The sequence below is a fragment of the Miscanthus floridulus genome, chromosome 8, assembly GCF_019320115.1.
Source record: "Miscanthus floridulus cultivar M001 chromosome 8, ASM1932011v1, whole genome shotgun sequence".
NCBI lineage: Eukaryota > Viridiplantae > Streptophyta > Magnoliopsida > Poales > Poaceae > Miscanthus > Miscanthus floridulus.
Genome location: NC_089587.1, coordinates 188,521,956 through 188,540,940, shown reverse-complemented (window position 1 = coordinate 188,540,940; position 18,985 = coordinate 188,521,956). Strand labels below are relative to the sequence as shown.

The window sequence follows — 18,985 nt, the reverse complement described above, 5'->3', positions numbered from 1 at the left end:
GGTGCTTCTTAAACCAAGTGGTGACGAGTGAGTACATTACTAATTGATGATTCATTGTTATTATAAATATTTGAACACCTCAATAAAACAAATATGTATGACTGCAGGCAGTTTAGCTATGTTGACTATGAGAACAAGGATCCCCCTTACAAATACACGACTCAAGTTGGAGTCGTTCTTAAGAGAGAATACCCTACTGTGTTGGTTGAGGACAGAGACGAGAATGGGGCACTCATTAGGAAGCGTGCAGCACTGGAGTTGGCAGATTATTTTTTTCTAGATCCTACGAATCAAACAGGAGTGTCAAGTGCAGATCGTGTGCTTTCTGAATTTTGGGTAAGCAACACATAATTTTTCAAGTTAGGAGTATAACATGCACAGATAAGTTGCTTTTGTTGATCTAGCTTGTCTTGTACACATGCAGCGCTTGTTTGAAGTCAGTATAGATGACCAAGCAGAGGCTGATCGTGTTCTTGAAAAATATTTGAAGAAAAGAGTTAAGGACCTGTTGTATCAATCCCGTGTGGATTGTGTGAAGGAGTACTACAGGGATCCCAATACACTTGAAACAATTGATGATGCACATGCTTGCCCGATACAGCTGCAGTATGAACAATACTTGGCAGGTAGGCTGAAGTGGTGCAGTGATGAGGTGTGGCCTAGGCTGTGTGCTTATTGGTGCACTGATGATTTCAAGCTAAAACGAGCGAGAGCACAGGAATGTCGCTTCAAATCACAAGATATTGCTCAAAATCGTGGAGGTTCGAGGCCATTCACGGAGACACAACAAGTTCTAGTATGATACCCTTGCTAATGAGTGTCTTCTTACTCGTAAGAATCTGTAAAGACTACTATTTGAATTATAAGTGCTATATCTGACAGAAAAGTGATAAGAGAAACCTCAGAATGTAACAAACAGTCAATCTGGACAAACAGACAAATTATCTTTTTAGCACAAGGTAATCTCGTCCAATATGAAAACAACCAATATGACATACGGCTGAGGATTACTAGCAAATCTGCATGTTCTGAACAAGTACAGATTACTCTTTTTTCTATTTCTTTGCTGATGTTTACATTGAAACCCTATTCTATCTTATAGGGAAAGAACTTTGGTCTAGCAAAGGCAACATTTATGAACACATTTGCTGTGATGCATTCTGGTTTCAAAAGTGTGGATAGCACTGGCAATAGTGGTCCAATTCGTTGTCAGAAAGCACAAAAGCTGATTGTAAGCACGCTCTACTTTGATATATGGAAACCATTTACTTTTTAGATTCTTCTTTTATGGTGCAAGTGACTACTTTATGTATGAACATTGTTTCTAGGATGACTATATGTCAGCTGTTAGGAGGGTTGCACATCCAGATGAAGTGGATGGAGAGCATGAGCACATGGAAGGGGAAGGGGAAGGGGATGTGGAAGAGGAAAGCCAGCAAGTGCATGAGCAAGAATTGAATGGCAAGGTCTTGTATGACCTCTCTGGTGGCACGCCCCATGGACGATTTGCCATTGCAAATGGTGTTGTTAGGGCAGCTGATATCAGGGCAGCCGCGAAGGAAAACAATATATGTCCATCAAATTCAGTTTCTATGCAAAGCATGGCATGAGAAGTTGCACATCTACGCTCTGAAAACACAAGGCTACAACAGGGAAAGGACAATGTAGGCAAAATGGCACTAGGCTTGATAGTGGTATGTGCAAATATCTGAATCTAAGATTTGTTGTTTCGAACAATTTGTTCACATTAATGTGGTACATATTCGTGTGCAGTGACTTTATCGGCGCGTGGGCGAGGAAGTTCCAGAGGAAGCACTAAGCATTCTATCAACAACACAACCAACTGTGAGTATATAAAAAATATTCTATTAGCTATAAATCATAGATGGAAAATAAACAAAGTGAAGGGAATTTTACTCTTCTTTGTATGGCATTCAATTAGGCATTTGGCTCCTATGTTTCAGTTAGCCTAACTAGAGCTTTTTGGTATTCAGCATGGCAGTACCCAGTGCACCAGTGAGGAAGTGGCCTCATGTTGATTCTTTTGTAGCTATGGACTTTAGTTGCACAGAATCACATAATCATGTTACACTAAGATTCCAATGTTCACATCTGGTGGTAAGGTAGAAATTCACACTTTTTTAGTTTTGAAGAACTGGGAAGAATTAGTATGTTATGCAAATAGGGCACCACAATTTCTGTTAGCTGAACTGATTCTGGACTAGTGGTATTAAAATAATTAGTAAACTATTCTTAGCTGAACATGTATACCTTGGTCAGTAACACATTCTTAGGTGAACATCTTTTGTTTTTAGCTGAACATCTTAGCTGAACATTCTTAGCTGAAAACAACTTTTGTTTTTAGCTGAACATGTTTTAGCCTTGTACTCATATTGACTGAAACACATGCAGCCCGGTGACTAATAATCTTTTACTTTTTCACATGCAGCCTGTGACTGGATCATCTCATGTGGGTTCCGAATCGACTAATGACGATGTTGCAGCAAATGAGAGACTCCATGGTGGAAGTAGAGCTGCATTGGAAACTAGGAACTATCATAATGAAGCCACATGTGCAGGTGCTGGTGCTGATCTCACTGAAGACTGAATGGTTGTGTAGCCTGTTCTTTTGAAGTGTTTGCCCCTGCATACAATTTGGTTGGTACTAACCTTCAGCTAGTTCTTAGTAGCGTGGATGTTGAGCTAGTACTAACCTTTAGCTCGTATTCTTTTGAAGTGTTTGCCTCTGCCTACACTTAGGTCAGTACTAGTGGTGTGGTTGTTGGGCTAGTACTGATCTTTAGCTAGTACCGGTGGTGGAAGGGAGTTATGTTGATATCAAATGTTTGGAGAAGTTATTTTGGGTAGATGGGTGCTAAATATTTGGACATCTCATGTATTTACCAATGTTGATGCAAACAAGACATCTATGTATGTAATGAATTTATGCTAGACTAATCTATATATATATGATGGTGTATTGTATTTATCTTGGTATATGTCTCCATGGTTCAGTGTATATTATATTCAATATATCTGTTTTAAATTATATGGAAAACAGTATGTCAGTTTTTTCCTGTCGGTGTGATTTTTCCTGGCGGTTTAACACCGACAGGGAAAAGAATTTTCCTGATGGTCCTCTTTCGATAGGGAAATCACCACCGACAAGGAAAAATATATTTCCCTGATGGGAAGAAATCGACAGGGAAAACAGGCACCGGTAGGAAAAAGCGATTTTTTTACGGTGTGCAGACCGTCAGGGTAAATGATATAATAGCTTGTCGGTTTTGCACCGCCAAGGAATTTTATTTCCTTGTCGGTAATCCGTTTTTTTACGGTTTCTACCGTCAGAGAAAAGAGATTTTTCTTGACTGTTTTGCAATTAACCTGTGGGTTATCCACCGTCAGGAAATTAAAATCGTATTTTCCTGACGGTACACCGTCAGGGAAATAGCATTATCCGTGTCGAGCCAGCCCTGACGGTTATTCCCTGGCGGTTCACCGTCAGGGAATTTACTTTTAAATTTCCTTGACGGTGTTTTACATTTCCCTGACGGTCCGTACACCGTCAGGGAATTTTGGCTCTCCAGTAGTGTGATTGCTTGATTAGGTCTTCATGGCCTGGCCTCCTAGAGACTGGAGTCCTGGGCTCCTGGGCGCTGGCCTATGGGCTCCCCGCTCCCCGATCTATCTCGCGGACTCGTCACTCTTGGCCTGGGCCCTAGGCGCCTCCGGCCGCTCTCCGCGGTTCCGCGCTTGGCTGGGAAGGAAGACTGAAGAGACCACCAGGACCAGGGTTAGGGATTTTTTATTTCTGGTGAATTGGAAGACGAGGTCGAGGAGGCTAGGCGGCGCCGCAGCAGCGATTCGGCGAAGGGCTCTCCGTTCGTTGCGTGTGAATATCCCGTGAGGCCGTGACGAGCTCTGTGTGTGTGCTTTCCTGGCTTCCTGCATTGATGGCCGGATGGCCCAGGCCCCCACGAGTCCACGACACTAGCTAGATGGCCCAAATAAAATAATGGAAGCCCATGTATGTATGTATAAATTAGTAAAAGCAAACAACATCAAGTTAATTACACCCAACTACAGCATAGGCGTTAAAAATTTTCAGCAGTGCCCTTAGCTCCGCCATTGGTCGCAGGGGTCGCGGAACATCGCCGCCGGCCGTGGGCTTGGAGTAGTGCGGTCCGCCACCTGCAGCACCTTCGGTGCGGACTCACGGCCACGAGGGATTTTTCCGCAGAAGGGCCACCGCCGGCCGTGGGCTTGGAGTCGCGCGGTCCGCCACCTGCAGCACCTCCGAGTGCGTACTCACGGCCACGAGGGATTTCGCCGCAGAAGGGCCGCCGCTGCCGGGAAAGACTTGGCCGCAAGCCACCGCTGGCACGGAGCCGCAGGTTAGGCGCACGGGATGGGATGACACGCAACAAACTCGCTCAGTGCAGGTTTCACGGGGTTTCCAACGACTCGTTTCGTGGCCACGAAACTCTGATACCCGGCCTGTTCGTTGATTGGTTTCTGGACTGATAAATTCTGTTGATGCTGGTTTGTTGTGAGAGAAAAATACTGTTGGATGGCTAATAAGTCCTGACTGAAACTAACAAATGAACAGGCTGAGTGTCTCTTCCTTGATACATGCAAAACAGTGTTTTTTCTGACATGTCATCTCATTTAATTCCCATGAAACTTCCACTCTATTGAGACTGGCCTATTGTGACCGAGCATATTGTAGAGAAGTGGGGAATCCACCTGACAGCATATTGTGACCGAGGAGCAGAACAGACAGATTTGACACAAACCCAAGCTCATCGGGAATGCTTCCAGTAAGCATATTGTCTTCGATTGCCATCTGTTATAGTTGAGTGATATTGAGAGTTGGTGGAATGACTCCTGTCAAGTTATTCGAGGAAAGACGTATAATGATGATAGTTTACATAGGTGACCAACATTCAACGGAATTTCACCTTCTAGAAAGTTGTAGGAGAGGACTAATTTCCTGAGGTTGGAACAGTTTGTGAGAGTTGCTTCTTAGATCAAGGACCTCGAGGTTGCGGAGGTGGGAGAGATCTGGCAACTGGCCAGATAAGTTTCACGGACAGGTTCAGTGTCCTAAGGAAAGTTAAGTTCCCAAGTGAGGTTGTTAACGTGCCCGTCAAACTTTGGCCGCTGAGGTTCAGCAGGACGACACGGTCTTCGGGCGTCCGCCGGCTGCATTTGACGCCCGCCCTCTGGCAAAAGGGAGTACTGGTGTTCCAGTTGTTCAGAACTCCACTAGGGTCATTGGTGATAGCATGTTTGAAATCAAGCAACGAGATAATGTACGTGGTGTTCCGAGGGGAAGTTGAGCAATGGATGTTACCGAATGCATAAGAAAGTAGCACCAATGCTAGTAGCGTATGCATTGTCGCTGTACTGCCAACCTCACAAAGATAGTTTTGTTACCTGCAAGCAAGAAGACATAACCAATGTTCAAAGGAAAATCTATTTCCACGTAATTAGCATAACAATACTTCTTAGGGTGGCAACAGCAAATTTTCATAACAACTCAATAGCAAAGAATTAACAGTACTACGAGAAGAAAATAGAGAGAACCTCACCTTGGAGCCTTGCACGCTGGAGAACACCACCAAGTCTTCCTCTCTTTGGTAGTACTTTGGTTCTCTTCTTGCACATTTTGCTAAGGCACCAGGAGGCAGGGCGTTTAAAATCAGTGCCACAGGCCCACAGCACCAAGGTTTTCATTTTCGGAAATTAAAATTTATCGGGGGTCATAGATAAAGAGGATAAGCATGATATATCGGAAATATCGGACCAAATTCAAATAAAATTTAATTTGAATTTAAGTAAATTTAAATAAATTCAAACAAAATTTATACAAAAAAGATAGATTATTTCCTATCGGCACCTACGGATAAACAAGATATATCGGAAATATCGGGAGATTTCGGCCGATAAAGGAAACCATGCACAGCACGATTGCATCCACACGTTTCGTCGTCCATGTGGACATCCCGGCTTATGCCTTGCCGTAGTTTGACCGTTTATAAATTATACAGGACTCTGCAGGTTGAATTATTGGTTTGGTCAAATATTCATCCCGGAACAACGCATATCACCTTCAAGCGGTTGCTTTCTCTACCTAATGCAAGTACATTAATTTTTCAGGAATGCTAAACACCACACGGGTGTTTTAGCCCCTATAAACACACGATTTTTTTCGTGTCTCTGACATGAGGCTCCGACCGACTTCTCCCCTTCGCGCTCCCGTCCTCCCCTCCACGTGCTCTCTCTCTCTCTCACCACGAGCTCCTCCCGGTGCCCGCGCCTCCTCGCGCCTAGGCGACGGCGCTGCGCGCAGCCCCCGGCCGGACCGGACCTCCGTCGCCGCCACCAGGCCGAACCTCCCCCGTCGCCCTCAGGCTGGACCTCCACTGCCGCCTCCGCCGCCGCCCCCGTGGCACGGCCATGCCGTGCCCGCTGCGCCGCGATTTGTTGCTTGTGATCTGTGCTGACACAGCCGCGATTTATCCTTATCCTTTCATAGAAAAAAAATGTTTTCTATGATCTGTGCCAACGAAGAAGATAAACAGTGCCACAGGCAGCGCGACAGGCGGCTGAAGGTAGAAGATGAACAGTGCGCATCGACCGGCTGAAGGTAGAAGATGAACAGTGCGCATGGCCTGCTGGAGGTAGAAGATAAATAGTGCCAGAAAAATTCAGGTGTGGAGTTGGAGGTAAAACACCCAAGTGTCAAACAGACAGACTCAAATTTTTCCAATCCGTCGTCCATCGTCTAGTTCTCTTCTTTTCGAGTAGATTGTCTCTCGCTACTATTCTTTTTGTCTTCAATCGTGGAAAACATACACTCACGGTATAGGAGTTCGAGGCCTGTGATCCAGGCACCCAGCGGATCGAGTTAGACATTATTCTTCTTCAACATAGCGAACGGTTACAATTTAGAGCTTAAACTAAACCATCATCAGTATCGTCTTTTTAATGAAATACGTGTCCTCGAAAAAAAAATCAGTACCGCGTTACATACACCTCGTTAATTTGTTATCTAGCCAGCCGAACCTGAGCATGTCGCGATTCGGTACAGCTCGGTAGGTGCAGCTGGATTAGTCCGGTGCCTAGCACCGCCAATCCGGTGGTCAACTTTGAAATATCCCGCATGAGGAACAGTCACTACTACGGAGGAAAACTCTAGGGCAGCTGGAGACCTTTGTTTGGATGCTCAGCTTCGGCTGGGCTGCTGGCTGAGGTCATGCGGCGTTTAAGAACAGTTTTACAGCATTTTCACGTCCACACACTTGCACTTCATCTTTCAATTGTCACCTTATAGACCAGCTGAACAGAGCCTACCTTACCGCCGTTGCTGCGCCCCTGCGAAGACCTTGAGTCCGTCAAACTTGCCAGTTTGCACACGTGCAGTGCAGGTACAGCAAAGAGCCAAAGACAGACTTGGCTGAGTAATCCCTTCAAATGGCGTTACTCGGGCCTTCTAAGATACTCAACCTACATCGTTGGTTTTTTGGCCACTTCAGTCACTACCCAAATCCAGGTCCACTTCTATAATTTTGCTGTAAGGCCATGTTAAAGGCTTAAAGCCCATTACCGGTCTTCCCCGTGTCCTTTTGTCGTACGATCAACGGCCAATCAGGACATCAGGTTAACGTACGTCTATAGGGAGAAATAGCAGAGCACTACCGACTACCGAGTTTATCTTGTGTCGATGTCAAGCGCCGTTGCGTTGTTGCCACAAGCGCTCGGCGCACAAGATTTCTTAATGTAGATCGGGAAACGAGCAGAAGGCCTCCAATGACTCTACTCTACAAGTTTCCAACGCGTCCATATTTTAGAAACAGTGCGCAGAAGAATTTCATCCCCATAAAACTCTCTCTACTTCCATAAAACTTTTATCATCTTTTTCTTCGTAAATACGGTGTCACATCAGCGTATTTAATGCTTATAAAACTCTGATGAAACCTCATTGAGATTGGTCTTAAAAAGAGATACTCTGGAGACAGTATTTTTTTCTAAGGGGTAAATAAAGTTAATGAATATACTAATACGAAAGGCATGGATGGTCGGTGTTGCCTACTTGCCTCTGACTCAACTGTCATGAACAGCTAGTGGTTCGATCCAAATGTTTTCAGTGATAACAAACTGTATCTTAAAAACCTGTGCTAAACGGCTGGAACTTGGTTCCGTTATCTAAAAAACCGCGCTAACGATGGCACTAAAGAAAAAAAACAACAAAATGGCTGAGTGTGAACAGAGAAACAAGCATGCATGGTCAAACAACATATACTGTCCATCAAAGCGATATGTGACACTTCACAAAAATAACTAATTAATGCTTTAACAAATCCATTTTCAAATGTTCAAAAATCAAATCTTGATATGAACTGGTAGCCTTGTACTACACACATATAACTTTATTTCTAGCAGATAGTTCATCAATGTGAGCATGCTACTCATGACTGATTTGCTATCTTTACACCAATTACATTCAAAGGCAACCTGAGCTAATTACAAACGAGATCCACAGAAAGCATGGCTTGGTCTCATTTAATTGTTGTGACATATGACTCTGATTGCATGCAAGTTAATGGCTACTTCTCTCATGCTCATTCTTTCTCTCGGTAATCGAAGCGTGCAAGCAAGGGCAACTTGAACAAGGGATAGCACACAACTTGAACAAGTTAATGGCTACTTCTCTCATGCTCATTCATTCTCTTGATATGTAGCACCTGATCTGGAAAATTCCTCTCTACAAAGTTGGCGATGCTGAGGTCACCTTCAAACATAGAATCAATTGGTCTTTTGCCTGTCATCATCTCCAAAAGTACTATTCCAAAACTATAAACATCGCCACAGGTTGATGCATGAACACTGTGATCATACTCTACGAAATATAGAGAAAAATCAGTTATTTTGTGCATGACATATTGCTTTATATACATATAGGAGAAGATGTCGACATTCTTGATTTATAGTTTTATACCTGGAGCAATATACCCTATAGTTCCCATCATAGTAAATGAAGTACTACAACCTGAGTGTCCAACTGCTATCTGGAATCAACAACGAGATTTGCAATGCCAAAGTCTCCCAAATAAGCATTCATGTCATCATCGAGAAGGATATTCGTGGGTTTCATATCATAGTGGACAATAGGCGTTCCACAATCATGGTGCAAATAGGTCAAAGCATCAGCTATGTCAACACATATGCTTATTCTTTGAGCTAAGCTTAAAAATTTTGGAGCTGCACCACCATGTCTTTGATGCAACCATGTATCCAAATTTCCATTGGGCATGAACTCATAAATTAGGGATTTAAAATCATTACCACTATTGTCTATTGTTGAACATGCAGTTAGTACAGGAACAAGATTCCGATGCCGAATGGTTCTCAAAGCCTCACATTCTGAAACAAAACTTTTGTCTGCAAATCTGATCTCAAGGTCAAAAACCTTAATAGCAACTTCGTTCTATTTTAGCTTGAGTTAACTTCCCTTTGTATACTGAACCATAGCTTCCTCTTCCAATTAGGTTGGACTTTGAAAAGCTCCCTGTAGCTTGCTCTAGATCCTTGTAAGAAACTCTAGGGAATTTCTTGCCAAAAGAAAGAAAGTGTTGACTTGTTGGTGTCTTCTTCTCGTGGATTATAATGTAGATGAACAATACGAGTGAGATGGAGCCAAATACCGGTACCAGTATTTTGACAATACAGTTTATGATTTTTTCTCTTCTATAAACAACATGGCATGAAGGCATATGTAAATTCGTGGCTCCTCCACAAAGTCCCCAGTTGCCAAGAAGTGAGACGGATTTGGCATTTCCAAATACTCCATTTGTAGGTACTTCACCTTGCAGATTATTGTAAGATAGATCCAGCAGAGTGAGATACTGTAGGTCAGCCAGTTTTGTTGGGATGAGGCCTGACAAATTGTTTTGTGAAAGATTTGGCGTGATCATGCTTTGTAGACCACCCAAAGTCACTGTAATGTTCCCTGTGAGGTAGTTGTGATCCATTTCGAGGATCTGCAACCCTTCACAATTTCCCAAGGTAGCTGGAATTTCCCCAGTAAGCTTATTGGACGAAAGATATAGTTCAGTTAGTTATTTAAGGTTACTAATCTCTGGAGGCACTGGACCTTCTAACCTGTCGTAGGATAAAAACCTTCTCAAATTTTTATCATAGCCTCCACATACGATATCACGACATCTCAACAAGTTTCATGATTTTCGGACTTCATTTGCTTTTTATAGAATTTAAAAACACTTCGCATACAAGTTCGCGGTCATGTTTCGAGAACAAGATGTCCGAAATTTCGGGTCCGTTCCTGGATACGGCCTCACACTACACTCAGTAACATGACTATCATTTTTTGAATCATTAAATTCCATTATTCGTACCACGTGCAGTTCAAATTTATATTTTTCAAAAAAAATCAAGTAAACGAAATAAAGTAACTAAATATATCAAAAAGCCAAAAAAAATCCCCAAATTCTAACTAGGAGTTCCTGGTACTTTAAAAGGGCTGCACAAAAAATTTGGAGGCCAAAAACAAAAAAAAACTTTGACGAGTGCCAAGAATAAGGCACTCGGCAAAGAGGGTTTTGAATTTTTTTAAAAAAATTTCCTCTTTGCCGAGTGCCTTCGCAGGGGCACTCGGCAAAGACATTTCGAAAAAAAAAATTCTTTGCCGAGCGCCGTGTCAGGGGCACTCGGCAAAGTATTTTCCAAAAAAAAAATCGTTGCCGAGTGCCAGATTTGGGACACTCGGCAAAGAATTTTTAAAAAAAAACTTCTTTGCCGAGTGCTAGGCCAGGTGACACTCGGCAAAGAGGCGGTTAAAAAAATTTAAAAACCCTTTGCCGGGTGCCAGATCGGGGGCACTCGGCAAAGGGGGGATTTAACCCCTCCCGGCTGGGCCGCCGGCCACGCACCCCGCACACACGACACACGCACGCGCCACCGCCCGCTCGCCCATGCCGCCACCGCCCGCGCCGCCCGCGCTACCCGTGCCCTGCCCCCGGTCGCGCCCTACCCCCGGCCGCACCCCGTGGACCGCCCGCCCCGACGCCGCCCGTGCTCGACCCCGCTCCCGACTCCGGCGACCCCGACCCCGACGTCGCCCGCCCCTACCCCCGGCGCTCGTCAGGTATGCCTTCTCTCTTGTTGTTGTCGTGGTAGTGATAGTTGTAGTAGTATTAGTTGTACTAGTAGTGCTAGTGGTAGTAGTAGTATTAGAAGTAGTGGTAGTAGTAGTACAGCTAGTGGTAGTAGTAGTAGAATTAGTGGTAGTAGTAGTAGAAGTAGTGGTAGTAGTAGTAGTAGTAGAACTAGTGGTAGTAGTTGTAGCAATAGTGGTAGTAGTAGTAGTAGTAGAACTAATGGTAGTAGTAGTAGCAATAGTGGAAGTAGTAGCAGAAGTAGTGGTACTACTTGGATATATTCTTCTACATGGATTGATATCCAAACTACATGACTTCTCTTGAGACATATGTACTTGTCGGCCATCGTGCCGTTGTTTTTTGCAGGTTTTGGAAACCTCACCGTGCAGGGGAGGTTCTGCCGAATTTTTTTTAAATGACAGTATTTTGTTCCATTTTTGTAGAGAAGAGCCCGTCGGAGCCGAGTCGGAGTTCCCGTTGCCGTGCTGATCTGCCTGCACCACGTCGCCTCGCCACTGCACCGACCCACCACGGCCCCGCTAGCCTAACTCCGCCGCCACCCTAGGTATAACCCCTCTTTTCTGTATCATGGTCGTAGATCGCGTAACCCAGTTAGGCGTCTCCCGTTCGAAAGAGATACGGTTGGAGGTATGCAGATCTTTGCATATCTATGACCGTATCTGTTTCGGATTGTCAACATTTTTTGGACAGCCCGCAAATGCGTAAATGGGTTAGTTTCCATGGTCTGCTCCGGTCCGAGACAGAGTTTTGGCATCACCTCCCTGTTGTTCTCCGGATACGCACTCTTCTTTGGCAGGACGTGTATCTAGAGAACAGCGGGGAGGTGCTGCCGAAATTCTATCTCGGATAGGAGTAGAGCATGGAAACTAACCTCATCTACGCATCCACGGATGGGATTAGGACCTATCCTCACCTATTAGACAGCAGGAACACCATGTAGATGCAATTGATGGTTACATTACTCGCTGATACATATGTTAGAGGATGGATGACCGTCAGTAGATGTACACGGGCTGGAGAAGTCAGAGTGATTACACAACGGAATGGATGAACAAGACCGATGCTTTCTTGAACAGTGCATTTGGCAAGGCTGCTAAAAGACATTGCCTAGTTTTGTGTCCCTGCAGCAAATGTGGAAACAGGAGAAGGGTAAACAAGGTGGAAATGGGTAAACATCTTGTGAAGAATGGATTTACGCCGGACTACACCCGATGGGTCCACCATGGTGAAGCCCATTGTATGAGAGAGGAGGTGATGAGACCATAGGTGGAGCCTTTTGATGCTGATGTCGGGGTAGCAGACATGTTAGATGACTTTCACCAAGGATAGTTCGATGAGGGATGTGAGAAGGAGGAGATGGAGGCAGCCACACAGGCGTTCTACGACATGATGGACTCGGCATAGAAACCCCTTCACGATCGATCAACGGTGTCTCAACTAGATGCCATTGGACGCTTAATGGGGTTAAAGTCCAAGTTAAACTTGAGTCGACCTGGCTTCGATAAGATGTTGGTCGTGATTGGCACCCTGCTTTCGGAGGGCCACATTCTGCCAAAGAGCATGTACGAGTCAAAGAAACTCCTTCGTGCACTTAAGATGCCGTATGAGCAGATACATGCTTGTCCGAAGGGGTGTGTCCTATTTAGGAAAGAACACGAGCATGCAAAGTTCTGTCCAAAGTGTAAATCCTCTAGGTACCTAGAGGTAGACTCTGATGATGGCCAGAAGAGGCAACTTACGATCCCCGTGAAAATCCTATGGTACCTTCCATTCCTACCGAGAATCCAACGGCTATACATGACTGAGGAATCCACGAAACAGATGACATGGCACAAAAATGGCAAACGGTACAATCCTGATAAGATGGTACATCCATCCGATGGTGAAGCTTGGATCCACTTTAATGACAAACATCGTGACAAAGTAGATGAGGCTCGTAATGTACGTGTCGCGCTGGCAACAGATGGGTTCAATCCTTATGGAATGATGACTGCCCCATACACATGTTGGCCCATCTTTGTTATCCCCCTTAATCTCCCCCCCCGGTGTCTCCTTTCAACGACATAATGTATTCTTGTCGTTGATAATTCCTGGACACCTAGGGAGTAATATGGGTGTGTTCATGGAGCCCGTGTTTGATGAATTGGTTCGTGCTTGGGATGAAGGGGTATGGACATACGATCGAGCTACAAAGACAACCTTCAAAATGCACGTTTGGTACCACTACTCCTTGCATGACTTCCTGGCATTTGGGATATTTTGCGCCTGGTGTGTTCATGGGAAGTTCCCATGCCCAATATGCAAGGAAGGTGTGAGGTTCATTTGGTTGCAGAAGGGTGGCAAGTATTCATCGTTCGACAGACATCGTCAATTCCTACCTCTTGACCATCCATTCAGACAAGACATCAAGAACTTTACGAAAGGTGTCAAAGTGACAAACCCTGCACCATGGATGATGACTGGTGCCGAGGTTCATGCTCAGATAGATGCTCTCATGCCCAATGAAGAAGGTGGTTTTGTGGGATATGGTGAGCAACATATGTGGACTCATATCTCGGGCATGACGAGGCTCCCCTATTTCGATGACCTTCTGCCACATAACATTGCTGTAATGCACACTGAAAAGAATGTCGCCGAGGCACTTTGGGCAACACTCATGGACACTAAAAAGTCTAAGGACAACCCTAAGGCTAGAGTGGACCTGGCAACGTTGTGCAATAGACCAAATCAAGAGATGAAGCCTCCTAGTCGTGGCAAGACCTGGAGAAGGCCTAAGGCCGATTTCGTCTTGAAAAAGGACCAAAGGAGGGAAGTACTTGAATAGATCAAGACGCTAATGTTCCTTGATGGGTATGTAGCGAATCTAAAGAGGGGAGTGAACTTAGGCACTCTGCGAGTAAACAGGATGAAGAGTCATGACTACCACATATGGATTGAGTGGCTTCTTCCGACGATGGTTCGAGGCTATGTCCTAGAGCATGTCTGGCAAGTGCTGGCAGAGTTGAGCTTCTTATTCTGCTAGCTTTGTGCCAAGGAGCTCTCTCGGACCGTCATTGATGACTTGGAAAAAGCGGCACCCGTGTTGCTCTGTAAGTTGGAGAAGATCTTTCCACCCGGCTTCTTCTTGCCGATGCAGCATTTGATTGTGCACCTCCCATATGAGGCACGGATGGGGGGGCCCATGCAGAACCATTGGTGCTATCCAATCGAGAGATGTCTGAAGACTCTTCGCAAAAAATGTAGAAATAAAGCCAAAATTGAGGCTTTCATTGCAGAGGCATACATTCTAGAGGAGGTGTTGAACTTCATTGAGAAATACTACACTGAGAAACTTCCTAGCGTTTATAATCCACCCCCTCGTTACAATGCTGGCGAAAATGAATCGAACCTCAGCCTTTTCCAAGGGCAACTCGGAAGCGCAAATGCATCGACCACTAAGCAATTGAAAAATGAAGAGTGGCACAGTATCATGCAATATGTGTTGACCAACCTTGTCGAAGTGCAGCCGTTCATTGGGTAAGTTCTGAATGAACTTGTTTTATTTCACCGTATGTCCTTGTTTCTTTGTCCAACCCCCTTGTTTCTCGTTGGTACAGGGAATTTCTTCGTCAATCCTAGCATGGATCAAGGCTACCTACCCTGCAAGAAAATGATACCCTTCTTTCATAGGGTGCGGGACCAGGGAGCCCCGATTTCATTTGTTGGTTCAAATAGAAATCCCAAACTGATGCGTCTATAAGTGACGAGCTGAGATAGGTTGCAAACGGATGTGCCGTTAGGGTCAAGTCATTTACCGGTTATGATGTGAATGGATATCATTTTCACACAGCAAGCTATGAGTAGAGTCAGCCCAATCGATAAACCACAAACAGCGGAGTTGTTACGTCCGGCACTGATGGACTCGACTATTATGGAAGAATTGAAGAAATATACGAACTATCACTCTATGGTTCCAAACCTCTTACTCCTGTCATATTCAAATGCCACTGGTTTCATCCTGGAGTAACAAGATGAACCCCTAAGCTTGGGCTAGTCAAGGTTCGATAGGATTCCGTCTATCCAGGAAAAGATGTCTACATTGTGGCTCAACAGGCCGTCTAGGTTTATTATACGTCATACGCGTGCAAATACGCCGAGCATCTTAAGGGTTGGTCTATTGTGCACAAGGTATAGCCACACGGTAAACTACCTGTCCCAAACGATGAAGATTACAACTTCAACCCAAACACATATGATGGAGTGTTCTATCAAGAAGAGGAACTACAAGGGAGGTTTGACATAGACTTAACCGAAGAGATAGGAATGGAAGTAGACAATGAAAGGGATGATGACGAGGACGCTGGAGACGAGGTGTGAAATCTGAAGGACATACAAATGCTTGACCGATTACGTTTAGACAATGACAATGAACACAACATTCCTCCTTCAGATAGTGTTGATGAGTTGGACAATGTTGATAGTGATGATGAGACCTATGATCCAGCTAATCTCAATCATGAAGATTATTTCTAATACATGTAATACTATGTTTTTGTAATTTTTGTTCATTTTTGCAAATATTTCTAATACATGTATTACTATGTTTTTTGTAATTATGTTTTGTTCATTTTTGCACCTATTTCTAATTACGTCTTGTTTTTCTTTTTTATTGCAGGTGATTGAACAAAGATGGCGGGCAACCGTCATAGGTCCGTGAACTCGATTTACCGAAGACCACGCCGGCTGTAGGATGAGGCAGAGGGGGCGGCGGAGGGATCGGACAGGAGGAGGAGGAGGACCGCCATACGCAGGAGAGGGCCATCTCCTCCCATGCCATGTGAGGAGCCAAAGGAGGAGGTGGCGCCAGTGGACGAGTCGGACGATGACCTGGTTCGGTAGATGGACGAGGAGGAGGGGCCGCACGAGGACGACGAGTTGGAGGCGGTAGGCACGGGTTCCGCTTCCTCTGACTCCTCTTTGAGTGTCCACTTGCGAGGTCCCGTGAGCCTCCCATAGGTTCCGCTTCCTCACCAATGCCTAGTGATTCGCCCCGAAGGGCAAAAGTAAGTAACTTTATATGTTATCACCACTACTTCATATGATATGATGAAAAAAAAACTAATAATTTTTCTTAATCACTTGTGCAGGAACTGGGTGGTTGTGTCGGGTGGTAGCGCACGGCTAGTCAATGGCATCCTGGTCTTCTGTGCAGGCAACACTTCTCGGGCATTGTCACGTATGCATCGAAGAGGGAGCCGGCCTACTCATTTGACCACTACGCCGTCGCCATCGATGCGGAGTACCCCAACAAGGCGGCGCGGGTGAAGGCAGAGTTTTGGGTAAGTCTCCCTCGCACAACATTGCTCAATACGTCGCATTCATTGGACTTTTCTTGAAATAATGAATGGATACATCGCTTTTGTATGCAGACTTTATTACAGATGCGAAGAGGGATTTGAGGCCAGGGCGGAGCAAGTGACTATCAAAGCCTATAAAAAACTCGTCACTGACATGCATCACGAGGTGCGCATCTAGGCCATCGTAACCTACTACGGGTCGAAGCTTAGAGAGAGGAAAACCAAGAAAGACGCAAGAGAGATGCAGCTGACCCGGGAGCAGTACCTTGAGGTAAATGAAGAACATCAATATTGATTCATTTTGAGATTAAGTTAGTTTAATTTGATCTTCTTATATGTCCAATACTTGATGACGTGTAGATGATTCCCTAGTGGTGCCAAACGTATCCCGAGTGCTGGGTGATGATGGTGGAGAGGTGGTTCATGGAGGAGTACCTCAAGATGCACAGGGATGCCCGGAACCGTCGTTTGCAGTTGTAAGGTCCAGCACACCATCAAGGCAGCCATAACCTCATCGGATACAAACAAGCATGGGTACACGAATTCATTTATCTATTGTGACGCTCAGTTATGTCTGATTTCTAATCATCATGCTGTCTTTCTCGTAGTCGGCGTCACATAGTGGCTAGGCTTGCTCGGACTTCCAGGCATGGTGTATGGCCCACAAGGGCAAGGCGACGTCCGACGTCTCCTTCAACCTAGAGGACCCGCCCGAGGCATACACGAACCCGAGCGTCCACTCCCGCATCAGTGAGTACACTAAGGTGGCGAGGTCGCTCCATGGGTTAGACCACGATCCAAGCACCCATGACTTCGATGGAGAGGCCGTCATGAGGGCGGGGCAAGGCAAGAAGCATGGGCGGTTCTGGCTTGGCAACGGCGTCATCGACACGGCCTCTACTCCCTCTCTCTCCCAAATCCAAGCACGGAGCACGAGCGAGAGCCCGGCCATTCGCACACGGCTGACCGCTGCACAACACCGGGTCGACACACTCGAGGTTATTCCTGTTTTACTCGTCATACATTGATCTTTACACACCTTAATTAGCTTTGCATTACTAAAACATTGGAGTGAAATATTGCAGGCCTGGCTGGAACAAGAAATGAGGCAACGTCAGGAGCTGGAGGCCGGGCACTAGAGGATGGTGGCCCAGCTGGAGGCCGAGTGGTAGGCCCAGGCGCAGAGACTGACGGACATTACGGAGTTCCTACAAGGGCTTGGGCAATGTGTGGGCTTCTCTCTGCCAGCTAGGCTGTTGGTTCTACCTCCGCCTCCGCGTCCTGTAGCTCCAGCTACTCCTGTGAGTATGAAAGTTTTTTACTTTCGCTTGTGCTTTGCTTGTATGGCCTCTACCTTCCTACATTAGCTATCCAAATAATCTTGTCTCACATGCAATCTTTTCTCCTTTGTGCAGTCTCCATCTGATGGTGGTTCGAATAATCCACCTCATGCACCTCCGAATGATGGAAGTGGGCTTTCACCACAGTCGCAGTGGCCGAGATAAGTGCACATTGTATTTTTTTCATTTGTTGTTCACTTGGTGATGGACTTGTGATATACTTGTGATGCACTTGTGGACTTTGATGGACTTCAGGATTTATTTGGATGGACTTGAGCACTTATTATTATATATGTGATATATATTATGATGGATGTGATATGTGCGGATGGATGTGTGGATGGATGAGATATATATGTGATGAATGAGATATATATGTGATGGATGATATATATGATTGTATGAATTTATTTGTCATGATGGAATGTAAAAAAAATTAAAAATTGCCGTTTTGGGTCACTTTGTCGAGTGTTGCACTCGGCAAAGGACCCTGTTGCCGAGTGCCATGGTCACAGCACTCGGCAAAGCTGGAAAAATGGGCGCTCAGAAAACCATTTTTCCAGCTTTGCCGAGTGCCATGACCATGGCACTCGGCAAAAAAAAATTTTAAAAAAATTCAAACTTTGCCGAGTGCCAGCAAGAGGGCACTCAGGCAAAGAATTTTTTTTAAAAAAAATTCAAACTTTGCCGAGTGCTGGCCAGAGGGCACTTGGCAAAGAATTTTTTTTTAAAAAAAATTCAAACTTTGCCGAGTGCCGGCAAGAGGGCACTCGGCAAAGAATTTTTAAAAAAAAAAAATTCAAACTTTGCCGAGCGCCGGCCAGTGGACACTCGGCAAAGAATTTTTTTTAAAAAAAATATAAAAATCTTTGCCGAGTGCCTGCAGGGTTGGCACTCGGCAAAGCCACCGTCAACGGGGCCGGCACCGTGACTGTCGTTTTTCTTTGCCGAGTGCCCCCAGGGCTCTCGGCAAAGCCTTTGCTGAGTGCCCGATAAAAGATACTCGGCAAAGAGGTCTTTGCCGATCAAATTTTTGCCGTGTGTTTTTTACCGAGTGCCGCACTCGGCAAAGGCTTTGCCGAGTGCAATTTGGCCTGCCTCA

General features: G+C 45.2%; 1 protein-coding gene and 1 pseudogene across 1 annotated transcript; one reads left to right on the top strand and one right to left on the bottom strand.

Annotated features, from left to right (window-relative positions):
• Positions 1–418: 418 nt before the first annotated feature.
• Positions 419–1,610, top strand: LOC136470357 (uncharacterized). The gene is made up of 3 exons (XM_066468231.1): positions 419–796; positions 1,103–1,231; positions 1,329–1,610. Exons 1-3 carry the CDS (start codon positions 419–421, stop codon positions 1,608–1,610), a joined length of 789 nt encoding a protein of 262 aa, XP_066324328.1.
• A 6,738-nt stretch (positions 1,611–8,348) lies between these two features.
• Positions 8,349–10,828, bottom strand: LOC136477769 (receptor kinase-like protein Xa21; annotated as a pseudogene).
• Positions 10,829–18,985: the final 8,157 nt, after the last annotated feature.